Source organism: Mauremys mutica, chromosome 11 (assembly GCF_020497125.1).
Source record: "Mauremys mutica isolate MM-2020 ecotype Southern chromosome 11, ASM2049712v1, whole genome shotgun sequence".
NCBI lineage: Eukaryota > Metazoa > Chordata > Testudines > Geoemydidae > Mauremys > Mauremys mutica.
In genome coordinates, this window is record NC_059082.1 from 48242332 (window position 1) to 48261120 (window position 18789).

The following is an 18789-nucleotide window of genomic DNA, read 5'->3' on the forward strand; positions in this document are numbered from 1 at the left end:
CTATGCAGCAGCTCTGCAGAAAAGGACCAGTGGACAAGAAGCTGGATATGAGTCAGCAGTGTGCCCTTGTTGCCAAGAAGGCCAACGGCATATTGGGCTGTATTAGGAGCATTGCCAGCAGATCGAGGGAAGTGATTATTCCCCAATATTCGGCACTGGTGAGGCCAAACCTGGAGTATTGCATCCAGTTTTGGTCCCCCACCCCCCACTACCGAAGGGATGTGAACAAATTGGAGCGCGTCCAGCGGAGGGCAACAAAAATTATTAGTGGGCTGGGGCACATGACTTACGAGGAGAAGCTGACAGAACTGGGGTTATTTAGTCTGCAGAAGAGAAGAGTGAGGGGGGATTTGATAAGTCTTCAACTACCTGAACAGGGAGGTCCAAAGAGGATGGAGCTAGGCTCATCTGATACACACAATGCACTAGATACACAATGCACTTGCTCAGCAAGTGAAAAAGTGTGCAGGACAGAGAAAAACAGCATTGATGTTTCACTTCAAGATGCTGCTTATGTCCCTTTTCCCTAAACTGCAAAATGCAACAACTCAGTGTGCTAATGGAGCAAGAGCTGCAACCCTAGAATCCAGCTGGAAATACATTCCTACTTATTTTAAAGTCAAAGTTCCCAAGAGATTTCCCTCTGCTGAACAGAATCTGAGAAAGAGGATGGATAAAAAGTTCCCTAAACTCCACTGATTCCTCTTCAAATTATAGAGAAACTATTTCCCCCCCCATCACTTTTAATTATATCCTAAATAAGTTTATTATTTATATAATTGGTTTACTAAAATGATATGCCCAAACAGCACAAATTGCTACAAATAAAACTTTTTTTTTTAAACCAAATATCACTTACAGGTAAATCATAACAAATGATGAGGCCCAACCAATGCCCTGTGACGAGCTACTATTTAAAAGAAATTAAATGCTATGTTTAATGACTGTACCTTCGCTAATTTCCCTCCTGACCACCTCTCCACACATTCCCAAGTGAGAGTTCCAAAGATTCTGAAACAATTCTTTAAGAATATTTGGAAAGGTAATCATCAGTATATTAGGGATGTAAGAGTTTAATAGGTTAACCGATAAGGTTGATGCTTATTGGTTCCTGTTAATGGTTAAACTCCACCCAGGGTCCCAGCAGCCATGCACCAGGAGTCCCAGCTGCCGCCCCGCATGCCTGGGGTCCCTCCGGGCTGCAGGCCCCGTGTCTGGGATCCCTCCAGGCTACCAGGGTCCATCACGGTTGGCGGCCCTGCGCCCAAGGTCCCAGCTGTCACCCTGCTGCTGCCCAGCATCCCGGCACGCCCGAGGTCCATCCCGGTTGCCGGTCTCACACCCGAATTCCCGGCTGCTGCTCTGCTGCCGCCCAGCATCCCAGCGCGCCCGTGTTCCCTCCGGGTTGCCAGGGGGCCAGCAGCAGGGAGCCCCTCGTAAAATGTAGGAGTGCTGCAGCACCGCCCCCGTACTCCTAGTTCCCCAGGTAAACGTTTAACCCTGTAACCGATAGAATTGTAATCTGTTACACGGTTACTGTTTTTAAATGTTATTTACATCTCTAGAGTGTATTATTGGACGACCATAACACAAGGTGGATTTCTGATCTGGTCCAAATGTAGCTGCTGAATTGCCAGTGTTAACATGGCCCTTGCAGTTGTCATCTGGCAGCAACATGCCAATGGAAAGGCTTGAGCTCTGATAGCAGATCTAAAGGGTTGGGGAATCCCACATGAGTACTGCAGCAAAGCACAAGCTGATGACAGTAACCAGCTCAAATGCATAATTTTTTGTGGGGGTGGAGAGGAAGGGTTTGAGTATGGGATGGGAGATGAGAGAAAGAAAACTGAATTAAAAATCGCTGCTCTAAAAGCCTCCTTCCTTCAATTTGTTTCCTGCAGGAAGCTCACACTGTGTGGTACTTCACTTGGAATCTAAACACCTTTAAGTTTTGATCACAAGACATGTCACTATCACAGAGATAATTTAGACAAAACAGTAAAATGTTTCAGAGCCTACATCTTTGGACATAAAGAATTCAAATTCAGAAGCATCCCCACACTCCACAGTTCCATTCTCTAAGATTCTGACAGATACAACGACAGCCATATCAGAGGAACCACCTCCAATGCCTTCTCAGCAAAACTAGCCAAGTGGAGTTTCTAGCTGTTCTCAATTTGAAATGTGTTATCGACTGTCCTCAATGATTTAATAAAATTCCCCAAAACATGGACAAAATATAATCAGGTACAGTGATTTGTTTCTCTAATTACCGAAAAGATTCTAGTCATTAGACTGTATTGTGCATAACTTTCTTTTGTTAATTTCAGTATATGAATCTTAAAATAAACGGAGCTTGGTTGCTGATTTAGTGTAAGCAAGGCCATTTCAAGCCATTCCACTGTTTTGAAAATATGTGTATACATTTAATATATACAAATACATACACATTTACCATGCTGATTATGGAATATATACATCCCAGAGAGATAAGAGTACTACTACTTACAATCCTTAAAATAATTAGCTGCATCTCAACTATTCTTCTGTTTATTTTGTTTAAGTGCATTGGGGAGAGAATTATCTAGACTTCTCAGTACTAGACACCCCACATTGAAGATTTTTCTGAGGCTTTAAAAGATTAAGTAGAATTTACTAAGCCTATAAAAAAGTACTTTTGTAAACTTTACAAAAATATTTGCCACACAACATACTTAAAAGTTTTGTTTAAATACATCTAATGGGACATGCTACCTTGCAAAGTTATATTTTATTTATTTTTAACGCAAAGCTAATATTGGTTCTCAGCATTTTTACCTTCTGTATACTATGTGAAGATTCAGTACTTGGGAAAGAAGAGGTAAGGTCACCTCTGAAACATATTTAAGAAGTACTGCGTTATTTTTAAGGGCAGGTGGAGGTAAAAATTGCTTACTCAGATAAAAAGGTTAAGAACAACAAAGCATTACTTATCCTTAAAATAATGAAAATACACTTAAGTATTGGTGCCCAAAGTAACTAAAATTATAACCAAGTATAACCAATTATAGAGCCAGGTGTCAACCAGAAAGCACAGTGTGCACATAATAGTACCAAGTCTCTCAAATATCCTTTCCCCTGTTCCAAAGAAGCAACAGCTCTGAAGAAGTCATCCATGGAACTAAAGTGAAATAACTAATTGAAAGGGTTAACATATAAGTGCCCTGGACATTTCTGAACTAGTAACACACTAGCAAAGGATGCTGCAGGGAACCTAAGGCAACATGGTTAGGCATGTTTACAGAATGTACATTTCAGACGTGTTTCCAGAGCCAGAGTTCTTTGTTGCAATAGTCTCAAATTATCGTGTGGGGGACAGACAGCAACCTCTCTTTCAGATATTATCCTGCACAATATCTTTCAGATATTATACTGTTATTCTGTTATAGCCCAATGCTAATAATTCTGTGCGTAATCACCTAACCTAACCCAACCCATTTTGCCACATTCTAATTTACTAGCCAAAATAAAGGAATTTACAGAGTAAATGCAGGTGTTAAATATCCTCATTGATATTAAATGGAGAGGGGGAAAATATCCATGCACACATCCAAAGTGCCCATTTTTGCAACTTAAACATGAGAGTGGGCAGCATTCAAGCTCAAACCTTGGGGGGGACACAGGAATTCAGCTACTACAAGAAACAAAACAAAACAAAAAACATCACAAAAGATAGCATCTGAAGGACAAAACTGTCAGCCTCTGAAAATGCACTTGACCCCCACCTCCACCCTTGCCCCTTGTGTGTGTTTTAGGGGTGACAGAATACAGTACCTTTTCCTTTTGCAGTAGTGCTGCTGCTATTGCCAACTGAGCAGGATGCCTGAGAATCCTTCCTTAACCTCTTGCTCTGAGGTCTGACACTGGACCTGAGAAAATGATGCTGGTCCTGGCTGTGGGAGGGCTGGAGAGAAGATGGGGCTTGGGGGATATTGGGGCTGGATGAGGGGTTATTAGTGTTGTTGTTAATAATCTTCTCTTCTTTCTTTGTGCTGCTCCTGCCTGGAGCTGCCTCTCCTCCTCTTCCTGCCCCTTCTTCCAGGGACTCATCTCCTCCTGCTCGCTTGCCTAGCTTTTTCACCCCTTCCTCCCCGCTGCTGTCTCCCAGCTTCACTGTCATCCTGTTGGGGAGGAGAGAAAGAAAAGAGGGGGGCACAAAGTCAAGCCACAGACCCCCACTAGAGAGGGAAGAAAATCCCTGGGCTGAGAGGGGAGAAGTTTAGCTGCAGAAATTCCTCTCAACATGGCCGCCGTTGTTTGTTACTAAATCCCCTTTCGTTTGCTGTCCCGACCCAACAACCTGTGCCGAAGGGTGGGAGGGGAAAAGCCCCATAGGAAACCCCCTAAACCACCCCAAAAGGGAGCCAGGCGTCCCCGGCAGACCCCTGGCACCTTCCTGAAGGGATTAGAAGCGCCTTTGGCAAGGAAATTGCCAAGCCAAACTCAGGCGTTTGGAAGCGCTCGACAAGCACACACACAGAGAGAAAAACAGCCACCAAAAAAACCCCAGCGGAACAGGGGGAGCGCAGAGCATGGACAGGGGCTCCTAAAAGTGACTCGCCCCCACCCCATCCTACCCATTGTGCTGTTCCTCTGGCCCAGGGGGGCTCTTCTTTCTCCTCACCATGGAGCCGAGGTGATCCGACCTGCTGAGGGGGGGAAATTCATATTCCTAGATGCAGCAGCAGCAGCAGCTTCTCCTTCTCTCTGTCTGTCTCTCTCTCTCTCTCTCTCTCTCTGGGGCTGGGACTGGCCAAGGCTATGAAGATTTCCAACCACCACCACCCCCTTTCAAATTACCAGGCACCTTTCTGCTTTAGCCTAAGCTGGAACTTTTTCCCCAGGAAGGTGGCAGACCGTCAAGTATACAATGAGCCCAAAAGCTCTGGTGTCTTTGCAAAGGAGCATCGCTTTGGGGGCTGATCGCCTGTCAACGTTTGCATTTTAAAAACGGCACACCGGGAAAGGATTTGGCTTTCCAAAGCCATAAACTTTGCTTGCTACGTCATCAACTTCCATCATTTTTATACTTATTGTAAGCCCCCACCCCAATTTAAAAAAAAGCCACAAAACGCTCAGATCCAAACATTTGCTGTCGTTTTTTGAACCCTAAAGAAAACCGTTCTGCTCAAAGAGATTCTGCAATCACTTTGCCAAGTAAAAAGTTTAATTTGTTAGAAGTCCACTTAACTGAGCTCTGCTGCCACTGAAATGCATTATACATCATCTTTAATTCCAAAATTGACATTTGGACCCACTGTAGCCGATAGCCTGACCACTTGCTTTGCTCTGGTTCATAAATCTGCTCAATTATTATTTTAAATTCAGTGGAAAATCTCACACTACACACGAAAGGTTTTAGACACTGAGACTTTTAGCAGATTTAATTTTTACAGAAGGGGAAAATATTACAGACACTATATCTAAAAACAACAAGACTACACCTTTCAAGAAAGACGCCATACTAAAATAAAATAGAACGATCTAGCAACAATAATGCAATCGCCTTATCACAAAACCAGAATCCATAGTCCAAATTCAAATAAGAAAAACCAACTGCCAACAAATTAATAAAATTCCAAGTAACAACAAAACTAAAACATTTACTACACACTGAAGTGAATACAGAAAAAGCAGACACGACTATAATGCATTTTAAAAGGAGTGTGGTGGCTGCACAACCATTGCATAGTACAGTGATTTTGATTAAAATGGATGACGTTAAAAGTACATGTTTTTCTCCCTATGCTTTAAATTAAGCCATTATATTTACAAGTGTAGAATTATTTTGGGAAATGTTCTGTCAACAGCGTACACAACCCTTAATACACATTAAAACGTGGTAAGCGATACATCTGACAAATCACCCCAACTACACACAAGGCAATTTACAACTTGTTCTAAAAAAAAATATTGTTGTTGTGTTTTTTTATTTTTACCTACTAATAAGACTGGGGTGTATGATATTTAAGGGGGGTTTCAATCCCTTTGGTTGAATGAGGGTGGTTACAAGCCCACCGTTTGTTTCATGGCCACAAATTAAAGGAATACATCCTCCCAACAACCAGGGCAACAGGGAAGAAAATGTACTCTCCCTATCAGAACAAAATCTGTATCATGAAAGGCGGTGTAATGGCTACTGAAGTATCAGAAAAAGCAAGTCTCAATGTAACCCTACTTTCCAACAGTTTCTTCTATAAACTCTTCTGGCTAAAACCTCTCATGCTTATCACAGTTGCAACTCTCCTCCCAATTCACCCACCTAGCTGTTGTCGCGTAACTCTCTTCTCCACATTACACCTGTTTTTCCTTTTCCTCTAAAACGGAAAAATCTTGACACCTTTATAGCCTTTGCTTTTCCATATCTTCATGCTCTGCTACACCTTCCTCTGGTAAAACCCACACTCTCCTCTATAGGCACTTCTCTTCTTCCCAAAAATGTATTAAGGCTAGAAAAATGTGTTTTAATAAGGAATTGATCTATGGTTCGCCTGTCCTTCTTTAGACCCAAAAATACATGAGAGGGAAGACAGTGGCAGAGTCTTCAGGGCCCACGGGCAAAATACCGTTCCATACACAAAATATAGATACCAAGTTTGGCTTCCTAAAATTGCTCCTCTTTTTCTTGATGCAGACGCCCCCCCTTCCCCAGATCCTAGAGGCCCCATCTTCTAATGAAGGGTTACCTGATGCATCAACACCCCGCTACAGCCTTTGCGCCCCAGATTCTCCGGTTGATTTTCTGGCTCCGGCAGCCCCAGGTCCCCCCAGTTACACCCCTAATCCGCCAGCTCGTGCAGCTGCCTCAGCACGCCAATATCCTTCGGTTCCAGCTGTCCCCCCACATCCGTTGTTTCTGCAGCAGTGCGTGCTCGGCCGGAGAGGCGAAGCCTGCTCCCCAGGCTCCCTCAACCACGGCCTCTGCCCCCGGCCGGCACAGCAGGCCGTTCTCCGAGAGCCCTCCGGCCCCCCCGACCGGAGCAGCAGCCCCCACCCCTGGATCTCGACCCTGCAGCGGGCCGCGTACAGGGGCCTGGACGCTGGACGCGGTTCCGCTTCCTCGTCACCCTGAGGCCGGCGGCAGCGGGGGGAGCGCAGCGGAGAGATGCGGGCACAGCTGAGCGCGCGTCGATACCCCCTCCAAACCCCAAACAAACCGTCCCATTGGCCGACGGCGAACGGGCAAAAGGCAAAGGCGGGGCCGCAGCCACACCGCTGACCAATCAGAGAGCGGCGCGCGGACGGTGACGCAACCTCAACGCAAGGGGAGAGGCAGGATCTGGCCAGCCTAGGCTGGGGTGGAGCGGACCCAATCAAGACGCGTTGATTGGCGGAGTGAGGGCCAATGGCGATACTCGAGGGCGGGGTCTGAGTATAGAATTCCCTTCAGAAGCGTCCGGGAAGGGGTGTGGCCTGTGAGATTGGCATTTCCCAGTATGCAGTCTGACTGGGCTGCTGCCAGCATTCTGGAGACAGTGTCTTAGATCCGGGGCGGGTCCCGAGGGCTTGTCACGTGACAATGGTAACAAATCGGGGAAGCGCGATTGTCTTTTGGAACTGAACAAGAAACGTAGCACCGGGTAGAGGGAGTGTCACCTTATTGCTTTGAACTGGGACAATACAGAACATGGTTGCAACCAAAGTCCTGTAGGGGCATCAAGTCTTGTATAAAGGGAGTCAAATGAGGTGTCTAAGACCTGTCTGTATTCATATGTCATTTTTGTAGTTGAAGTTATGAATATTGGCGCTATACTGTCTGTATTTCAAATTTATGCTCTGCTTCTGGGTGACACCCCAGACAAGTTAGTGTTAGCTCTGCCTAGCCTGCTTGATGGCCCTTTAAGGACCATCAGCTACACAATTGACCCATTGAGAGAATGGTAGATATGCCTTGAGACTCAGCAAAGTTTGCAGGAACTTGCGCATGTGACTTCAGACTCCATTTTACAGTAATTTTCCACAGAAAGAACAAAGAGGTTCTTATCCCTGGAAAAGACTATAAAAGGCTGATGCCTCATCTCCATCTGGTCTTCAATCCTGCCTCATACCTCTGGAGGGACTTTGCTACGGAAGCTTTACACAAAGGACTGATGACCCATCCCAGATGTGGATGTACTCCAGAGACTTGATTTGAACCTGCAATTTATTCTATCACTGCTGCAAGCCTGAACCAAGAATTTTGTCATTACTGTATGTAATTGATTCCATTTAACCAATTCTAGCTCTCATCTAGATCTTTCTCTTTTTATGAATAAACCTTTAGATTTTAGATTCTAAAGGATTGGCAACAGCGTGATTTGTGGGTAAGATCTGATTTGTATATTGATCTGGGTCTGGGGCTTGGTTCTTTGGGAGCAAGAGAACCTTTTTTTTCTTTTATTGGGGTATTGGTTTTCATAACCATTCATCCCGATGACGAGTCGCACTGGTGGTGATACTGGAAAACTGAAGTATCTAAAGGAATTGCTTGTGTGACCTGTGGTTAGCCAGTGAAGTGAGACCAAAGTCCTGTTTGGCTGGCTGGTTTGGTTTGCCTTAGAGGTGGAAAAACCCCAGCCTTGGGCTGTAACTGCCCTGTTTTAAGCAATTTGTCCTGAATTGGCACTCTCAGTTGGGTCCTGCCAGAACCAGCATCATTACAGGGAGCTGTATTAAATATTATCTCCACTCTGTCGGGTGGTGTGGCTGCAGAACTGGAAGTAATTTGCAAACTAGAGACCATCAGATTAGGCTTGAATAAAGACTGGGAGTGGTTGGGTCATTACAAAACTTAAATTTAATTTCCCCAATGCTAATTTCTCCCTAATGTTACTCACACCTTCTTGTCAACTGTCTGCAATGGGCCACTCTCTTACCACTTCAAAAATTATTTCCCCTCCCTTGGTATCCTGCTGTTAATTGATTTATCTTGTTAGACTGACTTAACACTTGGTAAAGCACCCCACATCCTTTTATGTACTTATACCTGCTCCTGTATCTTTTACTTCATACATCTGATGAAGTGGGTTCTAGCCCACAAAAGTTTATGCCCAAATAAATTTGTTAGTCTCTAAGGTGCCACAATGACTTCATTTGGGGGGGGGGGGGGTTGCTGATACAGACTAACACGGCTACCACTGAAACCTCTGTTACTGCAGTATCTCTTAACCTTTCCAGACACTGAACCCTTTTCAGGAGGCAGATTTGTCTTGCATGCTCCTAAGTTTCACCTTACTTAAAAAGTACTTTCTTAAAAAATCAGCCATAAAACTGGCAAAGTGTCACAGCACATTATTACTGAAAAATTGCTTACTTTCTCATTTTTACCATATACTTATAAAATAAATCAATTAGAATATAAATATTGTACTTACATTTCAGTGTATAGTCCAGGGGTCAGCAACCTACGGCACGCGTGCCGATTTTTGATGGCACCCGGGGCAGGCTGAGCTGCTCAGCCCACCGCCGCTCTGCAGTTCTTGCTGCTGGCCCTTTACCAGCCAGGGTCCCGCCGCTGGTCCCACTCAGCACCCACTGCTGGCCTGAGGGAAGGAACCGCTCAGCCCGCCACCGCTCTGGGGTTTCCACCGCCAGCTCCTGCCAGCTGGGCTCGCACCGCCGGTCCCACTCAGCGCCCGCTGCTGGCCTGGGCTTCCTTCTCCCAGGCTGGCAGCAGGCTGAGACCCCAGCTGGCAGGAGCCGCTGCGCTGGGGTTCCTGTTGCTGGCCCCTTGCTAGCCGGGGTCCCCCCTGCCGCAGCCCCACTCAGCACCCACTGCTGACCTGGGAGAAGGAACCTCAGGCTGGCAGCAGGCTGAGACCTCAGCTTGCAGGAGCCGGCAGCTGAAACCCCCTCTGGGGTTCCCGCTGCTGTGTCCTTGCCAGCCGGGGTCCCGACGCAGCCCCACTCACCTTGCTTCTGGTTGGAGTTCCAACGCAGGCCCCCTGCCAGACAGGGTCCAGGCTTTCAGCCCTACCAGTTGCCAGCTCCACTCACCTCAGCTGCAGATCTGGGGTTCCAGCTGCTGACTTCCTGCCAGCTGGTTACCCACTTATAACTCAGAAGCCTGTGTGCAGCTTAAAGTATCTAAATATGTGCCACCAGACACTGGAAAACTAAAATCTGCATTTTAATTTAATTTTAAATAAAGCTTCTGAAATATTTTGAAAACCTTGTTTACTTTACATATAACAGTAGTTTGGTTATATATTATAGACTTATAGAGAGACCTTCCAAAAAACGTTAAAATGTATTACCGGCACACAAAGCCTTAAATTAGAGTGTATACATGGAGACTCTGCAAACCACTGCTGAAAGGTTGCCGACCCCTGGTATAGTCTATAGAGCAGTATAAACAAGTCATGGTCTGAATGAAATTTTAGTTTGTAATGACTTTGCTAGTGCTTTTTATGTAGCCTGTTGTAAAACTAGGCAAATATCTAGATGAATTGAGGTACCCCCTGAAGACCTTTGTGTACCCCTGGTTGAGAACCACTGTGTTGGGGTGTTCTGCCACTTGGCTATACTGTGCTTAAGGTACTGACTCTGAGGTGGTCACAGTCAAAGAAACTGCAGCTCTTGTGTTGCTGCATGAGGGGAGGGAGTTCTGTAGCCACTCCAAATCTGGTACAGAAGCCTGCTAGGTACTCTGCAAACTACCATGCACAAGGGGTATGTGATGTGTCAGAAGTAAAGGTAACCTAACTAGTGCCAGAGGAGAACAGAAATGGAAAGAAAACAGCAAAGAAGAAGAAAAAAGCAACAAATGCTGCAGGATCAATCCCATCAACTTGCCACTCCTTGATGCCCTAGAAAACTTCAGCTTTGACAGACCTTGTAAATGGAGAGAGTAGAAGCAGAGCTTTGCCAAAATTCCACATTGCTAGTAAATTCCACCAGGAAATTGGAGCCATCCAGATATTGTCTTTAAATTATGCTGTGGGGAAGCAGGGAGAGTGTATCTTAAAATTCTGTGATTTGCTGATGATAGTCACAAAGATGACCATTAAAGAGTTCTGTCTATGTTTGATGCATACTTTGTACCCCAGAGAAATGTGGTTTCTGAAAGGGTGTGTTGTCAGCAGAGAATTCAAGAACCATGGGAATCTGCTGAATCTCTTATAAGAGCTGTGCATGCCTTTGTGGAAAACTGCAATTTTGGGACTGTAAAACATGAAAATATCAGAGATAGGTCATGGGGCTTACCAATAAAAGCTCTCACTTAGCTACAATTAAAGACAGATTTAACTCTACAAACAGCTGTCTAGATCACAAAGCAGACTGAGCAAATGCAGCAGCAAAACAAAATGCAGGTGCAACTTGCAAAACTAGAAAATAGCTAAGAAACTGTAGAGAGACAGCATGACTGCTAAAAATAATTTTAAAACCCCTGAGGCAAGGAGGGAAAAGTCCCAGGCAAACTACAAATCTTTCAGACTAAATGTACAAGATGTGAAAAAATTCATAACCAGAGAAAGATATGTCCAGCCAAAGCTACAAGACACAGCTTTGTACACAATATGGACATTTTGCAGCTCTTTGCTGCACTAAGACAGTCAGAGAACTGACAGTTAAGAGCTGTTGTTTTGGAACTGATCATGTGATGAGACAGAGCCTGAATGGAGAGTGAAACTAAATATTTATGGAAAAACTATTGACTTTAACATTTACTAGGAGCAGATGTGACAGACGTATCACAAGGGACATATAACCACCTTCAACCCCTCCCAGAGTTGAAATCACTGATACAGTCCTGACTAGCCCTGAAGGTATTCTGAACAGCACGCGCTAGTTCACCACAGAAACAACTTTCAAAGATGAAAGCTTCGCATTCAGTGTGCATGTGATCAAAGGATCAAAGACCAACAACCTTCTCAGCCACAGTGTGGCAGCCATAATGGGCCTAGTGAGAAAGGTGTTAGAACTTGACTGAGTATTTGGTGATATTGGACTTTTGAAAGGAGATACAGTACAAATGATCTTAAGAGATAATCCTGAACCATCTAGTGTACATACACCTCACAGGATTCCTATCCAATTGCTTCATAAAGTGGAAACTGAGTTAAAGAGATTGGAATGGATTGGCATAATTGAGAAAATCTCTGAGCCAACAGCATGGTGAGCCCCAGTGGTACTGATTACAAAAACGTGGAAAAATACAAAGCTATGTGGATCTTAAAAGATATAATGTAGCAGTTGTCAGAAAAATATATCTTCTCAACACTGGATGACTTCTTCCCCAAAGTGAAAGGAGCTACTGTATTTTCCAAGATGGATTCTTTAGTGGAATCTGGCAAATTCCTTTAGTTTAAGAGAATGCTAATCAGCCTACTTTTATCACACCCTCTGGGAGATTTTGCTTTCAAAGATTATTTTTGGGATTACCAGTGCATCTCAAATTTTTCAAAGAAAGATGGCAAAACTGTTAATAAACACAGATGGAGTTAAGTATCAGAGGGGTAGCCGTGTTAGTCTGGTTCTGTAGAAGCAACAAAGAATCCTGTGGCACCTTATAGACTAACAGACGTTTTGCAGCATGAGCTTTCGTGGGTGAATTTCGTCTTGCATCCGAAGAAGTGGGTATTCACCCACGAAAGCTCATGCTGCAAAACGTCTGTTAGTCTATAAGGTGCCACAGGATTCTTTACAGATGGAGTTGTAGTTTTTGTGGGTGATATTTTGATATATGGGTCATTGATGTAATAACTTGACAAAACCCTCAATGAAGTTCTCAGCTTAATCAGTTAGTCTGGACAGAAGCTAAATAAGGAAAAGTCCATTTTCCACATACATCAGATCAAGTTTTTGGGACAGACAATTAACAAAGATGGAATCAGTCCTAGCCCTGAGAAAGTAAAAGCAATTTGAGAATGAATTCACCAATGAATGTACCAAAACATCTTGGCTATGGTGGCCACATCAATAAATTGCCTTTAAAAGTATAAAATAAATTATTTCAATAGCACCAGTTCTCAGGTACTATGATGTGAAAAAAACAACAATGGTCTGTGTGGATGCAAACAGCTATGGCCTAGGTGGTGCATTGTTGCAACAACATGAATCTGTGTGGAAATCCAGTGTATTTTTCCCTCTCACCTTCACAGAAGCAGAAAAACTACATGAATAGATTGAAAATGAGTACAGCATAGGGGCACGTGAGAACTTTTACTTATATCTATGTGGATTGGATTATTTTTCACTGATAACAGATCATAAACCACTTGTAACACTCAACAGAGAAGACCTGGAGCAAGCAGTGCTGAGATGCCAATGTCCTGTGATAAGGTTAATGCAGTTTTAACCTAAATATGCTCATGGGAAAAATCTGGTAGTAGCAGATATGCGGTCACAGAGTCAAGCATTGCACTCAACTACTCATGAGCTTGAAGATGACATAAAGGTGTACGTTGATGCTGGGGACTCATACAGAGTAGTGTCAGAAAAGAGACTACTACATCATCTACAAAAAGTGACCTTGAGAGATGTCACTCAGAGAACTGCCAGATCTAGAACCTGATGACTGTCTTTGTGTTAAACTGGATGAAGAAAAAGGAAGAACTCCAGCTGTCATAAAGAAAAGTAATCACCCAAGATCATATGTGATTGAGACTGACAGTGGAGAGTTCAATAGAAACCGCTGACATCTTGAGTTTGTTCCTCAAAGGAACAACCAACAGAGCAAACTCTGCAGGTGGTGAATGCGGAACAAGAAGACTCAACGATTCCAAACTGACCTCAGCCAGTCACTGCAACTAATAGATAGCCAGATGACCGAGCTGTTAGATGTTTGGATCATGTAATTAGAAAATCAGTATGATTCAAAGACACCTAACAGACTGATACATACTGAACTTTAAACATAGTGTGATACTGTAAATGTTGTAAATGGTAGGAGTGTAAAACGGAAAGGAGATGTGATGGAATGCTAAAACTATATTATAATGTTCCACCATTAGATGGTGCCATCCTTACCTGAACTGGTAACAGCCATATCTGGCAGTGCATTAAACTATCTTAAGGAGAACACATCTTTTGTATTTCTTTCCATGATCTGTATCCAGTCCAAATCTAGTACAGAAGCCTGACCTGCTAGTAGAAAACGTACAAGGAGTACATGACACTCTTGCTTTCTGTGCTTCATTGTAAAGCTACTGGCTGACACAGACTTCTTAAAAGAGCATATCTCTATATCTTTTCTGTCTGCCCCTGAACACCTCATCCACTTGAAGTTTAAATTTTTAACAACACATTTTAGATCTGGACAAGTCACTGGCTTTACCACGCATCTAGATCTGGTCATCTTCTGTTCTTGAGGAGTAGGATGATCGGACATCCCGTTTTTAAAGGGACAGTCCCGTATTTAAGCCCTACTACAGGTGTCCCTATTTTTTCTTAAAAACAGGCAAATTGTCCCATATTTTCTGTGTGTCCCCCCACCCCCATCAGTACTGGCGGTTCCTGCTGCTGGTTGGATCCCTGCTTGCCAGCTGCCTGCCCACCAGTGATGAGTGGGGGAATCCAGTGGCTGTCGATGGGGGTGGGTATGCAAGGCTGGTGGTGGGGCAAAGATGTAGTCCGTGGGGCCAGCCACACCCCCTGCCAGTCTGTCAGCGCAGCCTCTGCTACATGCCAGCTCTCGGCCCCCTCTCCCATTTCCAGACAGCACTGGCTGTGTGCTGCAAGCCATGAAGGCTGGTGAGTGCAGGCAGGTGTCAGGCAGCGGCTGGTTACACGTCGCCTCTCCTGCCCATCCATCGGCCCTTTACGTGCTCCACCTCTTGCTGTCCTCTCCCTGCTTTATCACTTCGCCCTCCCCATGAGAGAGATGTATGGGATTGTGTGTGTGTATCACCTCTCCCCATGTGTGTGTGTGTCACCTCTCCCCGTGTTAACACTAAAGCCTTAAAGATAAGAAGGTAAATAAATATAATCCAACTACACAGTATTTCTTTTTAACAGGGGTTCAGTCAACTTGTCCTGTATTCAGTATAGGGAAATATGATCACCCTATTGAGGAGAGTTTTTTGTATAGCTAATTAATTTCTAATCACCAAATTCCAGAGGCGTAGACTCCTTTTCAATAGAATTCTTCCTCCACTGAGGTTATGATGTAAATACTCTTGCTACTATGGTTACGTATCAATTTAACTGGGTTCGGCACCAGATGCCTCTTGTTTCTTCTATACTGTGTACCTTAGTCTTAAGCAAGTAAGATCTCAGAATGCATGTACTTCCTGCACTGTATTGTCCTTCAAGGACTGTGGAAATACACTATAATTGTATTACGTAACCAGACCTTCAACTTAGGAACATTCACTTTTTATTGCATAGAAATCACAAACTGGACATCAGACCTCAATAGGTAAATCGACCAACCATGTTTTAAAATTTCTAATACAGGAATTATGTAGTTGCATATCAGCAATAGGGGCTGTTTTAATAAGTTGGTGATTGATGAGCATATCAAACTGGTATGTAAATGTGCTTCTATATTATCCTAAGCCTGTGAGGAAACTGGGTGATCAATAAGGTATCAGCTGCCACTAAGGATTCCCCTTGTGGATGTTCAACAATAGGTTTAAATCAAACATATGACCAGTCTCAAAGGGGATAATTTCCAGATGAACAGAAGCGGCTTGTAGTAAATCACAAGTTTGAAATAAAAAATTGTTATGAACCTTTTGCATTACCATGTTTCCACATTCTCTTCCATGTGCAAATTGGAAAGATGCTATACATTAAAGTAGGGATATTAGTTGTTTCCTTTCTGTACTTTTAGGAAACCTCTATTTAATCTAAGTGGCTTCCATGGCTAAGAAACAGAGACGGAAAAAAAAAAAAACCTGACAAGTTTTTGCCCAAGAAGGAACAAGAATTCTGTTAAGGCTTGAGACTCATTACACTATTCTACACCATTCTGGACAATTCTCAGATTGTTACTACTGCATAATATTTTGTATGCTTTGACTTCCTCAATGTTGATTTTTTTTTAAAGTTCTTTAAGTCTTACCTCCAAAATGGTATGTCTTAATAAAAAAAAAAACAGGGAAATAGGGTTATAGTACTACATAGGTCATTTTTGCTCAAAATTCCAAAACAATATTAAAGATTTAGGGCTGGATCCCACAACTGGATCTGTCTTGGCACACCCTGACTTCAGTGAAGGGTGTAGGGAATCTAGGCTCACATGGAGCTTGTTACAGGATTGGTGCTGAAAGAAAGAAAAAAGAAAGAAAGAAAGAAAGAAAGAAAGAAAGAAAAGGGCAATCACTAGCCCAAGAGACGATTTCTGGTACTCAGGGGAACCATTTAGATGGGTTGGGGGGCTCCTGTTCCCCCACACACACCAAATTTTGTACAGGAGGTGTGCTCTCCAGGGGAGCTCTTAACTGCACAGCATTAGTGTGGAATCAGAGTTCACAGAAGAGAGGAGCTGCTCCCAGTTTGTGCCCCTGGGGCAGAGAGTCAGTATTTTGTTTACAAACAGAGGCAGCGTGATTAATGGCATATTGAGCTTCATACAACAGCATATTGGGCTGCACTAGTAGGAGCATTGCCAGCAGATCAAGGGAAATTATTATTCCCCTCTATTTGGCACTGGTGAGGCCACATCTGGAGTACTGCATCCAGTTTTGAACACCCTATAGCAAGGCAAAGGACTCACTGGCACAGCACCTCCTGCTGGTCATCTTGGGAATTAGCTCTCCAGCATACAGAGCGCCTCCTCCTGGCCAGTGTCTTGCCTGCTGCTGGCCCCCGTGTCCCTCCCAGACCCCAGTACCCCTCTACCCCAGCAGTAACCCACCATCTAGGTCTCCCCTCCCAGGGGAACCCTCAACCCTCTATCTGCACCTTGTCTCAGTGGCTATTGCCAGTCATTATCTAGCCCCCGCTCACTGGGGCAAACTGCAGTCTGTAAAAGGCCACTCATCATTGGCAAGGGGGGTTTGGACCAGCTGCCTCTGCTTAACCCCAGTATCTTTCTTTAGGCCTTGCATAAGGCCTGCAGCCTGGAGGTTTACCAGGCTGGAGCTCCCCAGCTCCCTTGCCCTATTCCCCAGTACTGCTCCAGTTCAGGTACCCTTTTCTCGCAGGCAGCCAGGTCCTTCTCCCTCCACACCTAGAGAGAGACTGACCTAGCCCCTGGCTCACAGCCCTTTTATAAGGCCAGCTGTGGCCTGACTGGGACATGGCCCCAGCTGTGGCTGCTTCCCCAGTCAGCCTAACCTTTTCTCTCAGGAACAGGGAAACTGCCCTGCTACACCCCCCACTACACCCTTGACGCCTTCGAGGAGCAGTGGGCGCTATCCGGGGTTCTCTGCTTGGTGTCTCCGTCAGGCTCCCTTCTTATGACCCTTTGACCGCACTCCTGTCCCTGTTCTTTTATTAGTTGTCCCCTGAAATCAGTGGGGTTCTGAGGTCCTGTAGATCCTCCCCTTAGGCTGGGGGGGATCCTTTAGCAGTGGGCGGGCTTCTGCCCACCCACTTCCCGGAACCCAATAGGTACACCCCGCACTACAGAAAGAATGTGGATAAATTGGAGAGAGTCCAGGAGAGGGCAACAAAAATTACTGGAGGGCTGGGACACATACCTTATGAGGAGAGGGTGAGGGAACTGGGCTTATTTAGTCTGGAGAAAGGAAGAGTAAGGGGGGATTTGATAGCAGCCTTCAACTACCTGAAGTGGGGTTCCAAAGAGGATGGATTTAGGCTGTTCTCAGTGGTGGCAGATGACAGAACAAAGAACAGTGGTCTGAAGCTGCAGTGTGGGAGGCCTAGTTTGGTGTAACAGGGTGCTGGCCAAAAAGGTTCTGGCCAGGCCTCTGTTAGCACAACTCCAGTTAAGGGGTATTATTTGGTACTGTCTGGGTGTAGCTCGCAAAAGGGCTTAAGGAAAAACATCTGCAGGCCTTGTTAGCCAGGAGGCTATATAAAGGTAGCAGAGAGGGGAGAAAGCAGGAAAGGTAGGTCCCAGCTGGCTGAAGAAGCTAGCTGGCTCCCAGGGAGCTGGCTGGAATGGACTGTATATAAACAGTGGTAGGAACTGACAAGGAATAAAAGGGCACTGGTGCTTGCATATCAAGCAGTCTCCAACTGATTTTTGGGACAAGCAGCGAAGCACTCTTTTACAGTTGGATATTAGGAAACATTATTTCACTAGGAGGGTGGTGAAGCATCGGAATGGGTTACCTAGGGAGGTGGTGGAATCTCCATTCTTAGAGGCTTTTAAGGCCCAACTTGACAAAGTCCTGGCTGGGATGATTTAGTTGGGGTTGGTCCTGCTTTGAGCAGGGGGTTGGACTAGAACAGGGGTAGGCAACCTACGGCACACGTGCCAAAGGTGGCACACGAGCTGATTTTCAGTGGCACTCACACTGCCCGGGTCCTGGCCACCAGTCCGGGGGGCTCTTCATTTTAATTTAATTTTAAATGAAGCATCTTAAACATTTAAAAAACCTTATTTACTTTACACACAATAGTTTAGTTATATATTATAGACTTATAGAAAGAGACCTTCTAAAAATGTTAAAATGTATTACTGGCATGCAAAACCTTAAATCAGAGTGAATAAATGAAGACTCGGCACCACTTCTGAAAGGTTGCCAACCCCTGAACTAGAAGATCTCCTGAGGTCTCTTCCAACCTTAATCTTCTATGATACTATGATTAACATAACAAAGGGCTGGTAATTAAATTAAGGATTAGAAAGTCCTTAGATGAGCCTGTAAAACAGGAATCCCTCTGCAGGGGGTGGGGAGTGTTGAAGAACCC

General features: G+C 44.6%; 1 protein-coding gene across 8 annotated transcripts in view; it reads right to left on the reverse strand.

Annotated features, from left to right (window-relative positions):
• Positions 1 to 7190, reverse strand: part of CRAMP1 (cramped chromatin regulator homolog 1) — a 120932-nt gene extending 113742 nt beyond the window's left edge. For 4 of the 8 annotated variants that reach the window (XM_044979759.1, XM_044979752.1, XM_044979753.1 and 1 more), the window contains exons 1-3: positions 6726 to 7171; positions 4617 to 4688; positions 3814 to 4160 (exon numbers count right to left, since the gene is read on the reverse strand). In XM_044979759.1, the coding sequence (XP_044835694.1) occupies positions 3814 to 4160; positions 4617 to 4666 (397 nt within the window). In that variant the 5' untranslated portion in view covers positions 4667 to 4688; positions 6726 to 7171. Of the gene's footprint in view, positions 1 to 3813; positions 4161 to 4616; positions 4689 to 4846; positions 4872 to 6725 lie in introns of those variants that run through there. The other 4 variants (XM_044979755.1, XM_044979754.1, XM_044979756.1 and 1 more) reach the window with 4 other exon arrangements.
• Between the last annotated feature and the right edge of the window lie 11599 nt (positions 7191 to 18789).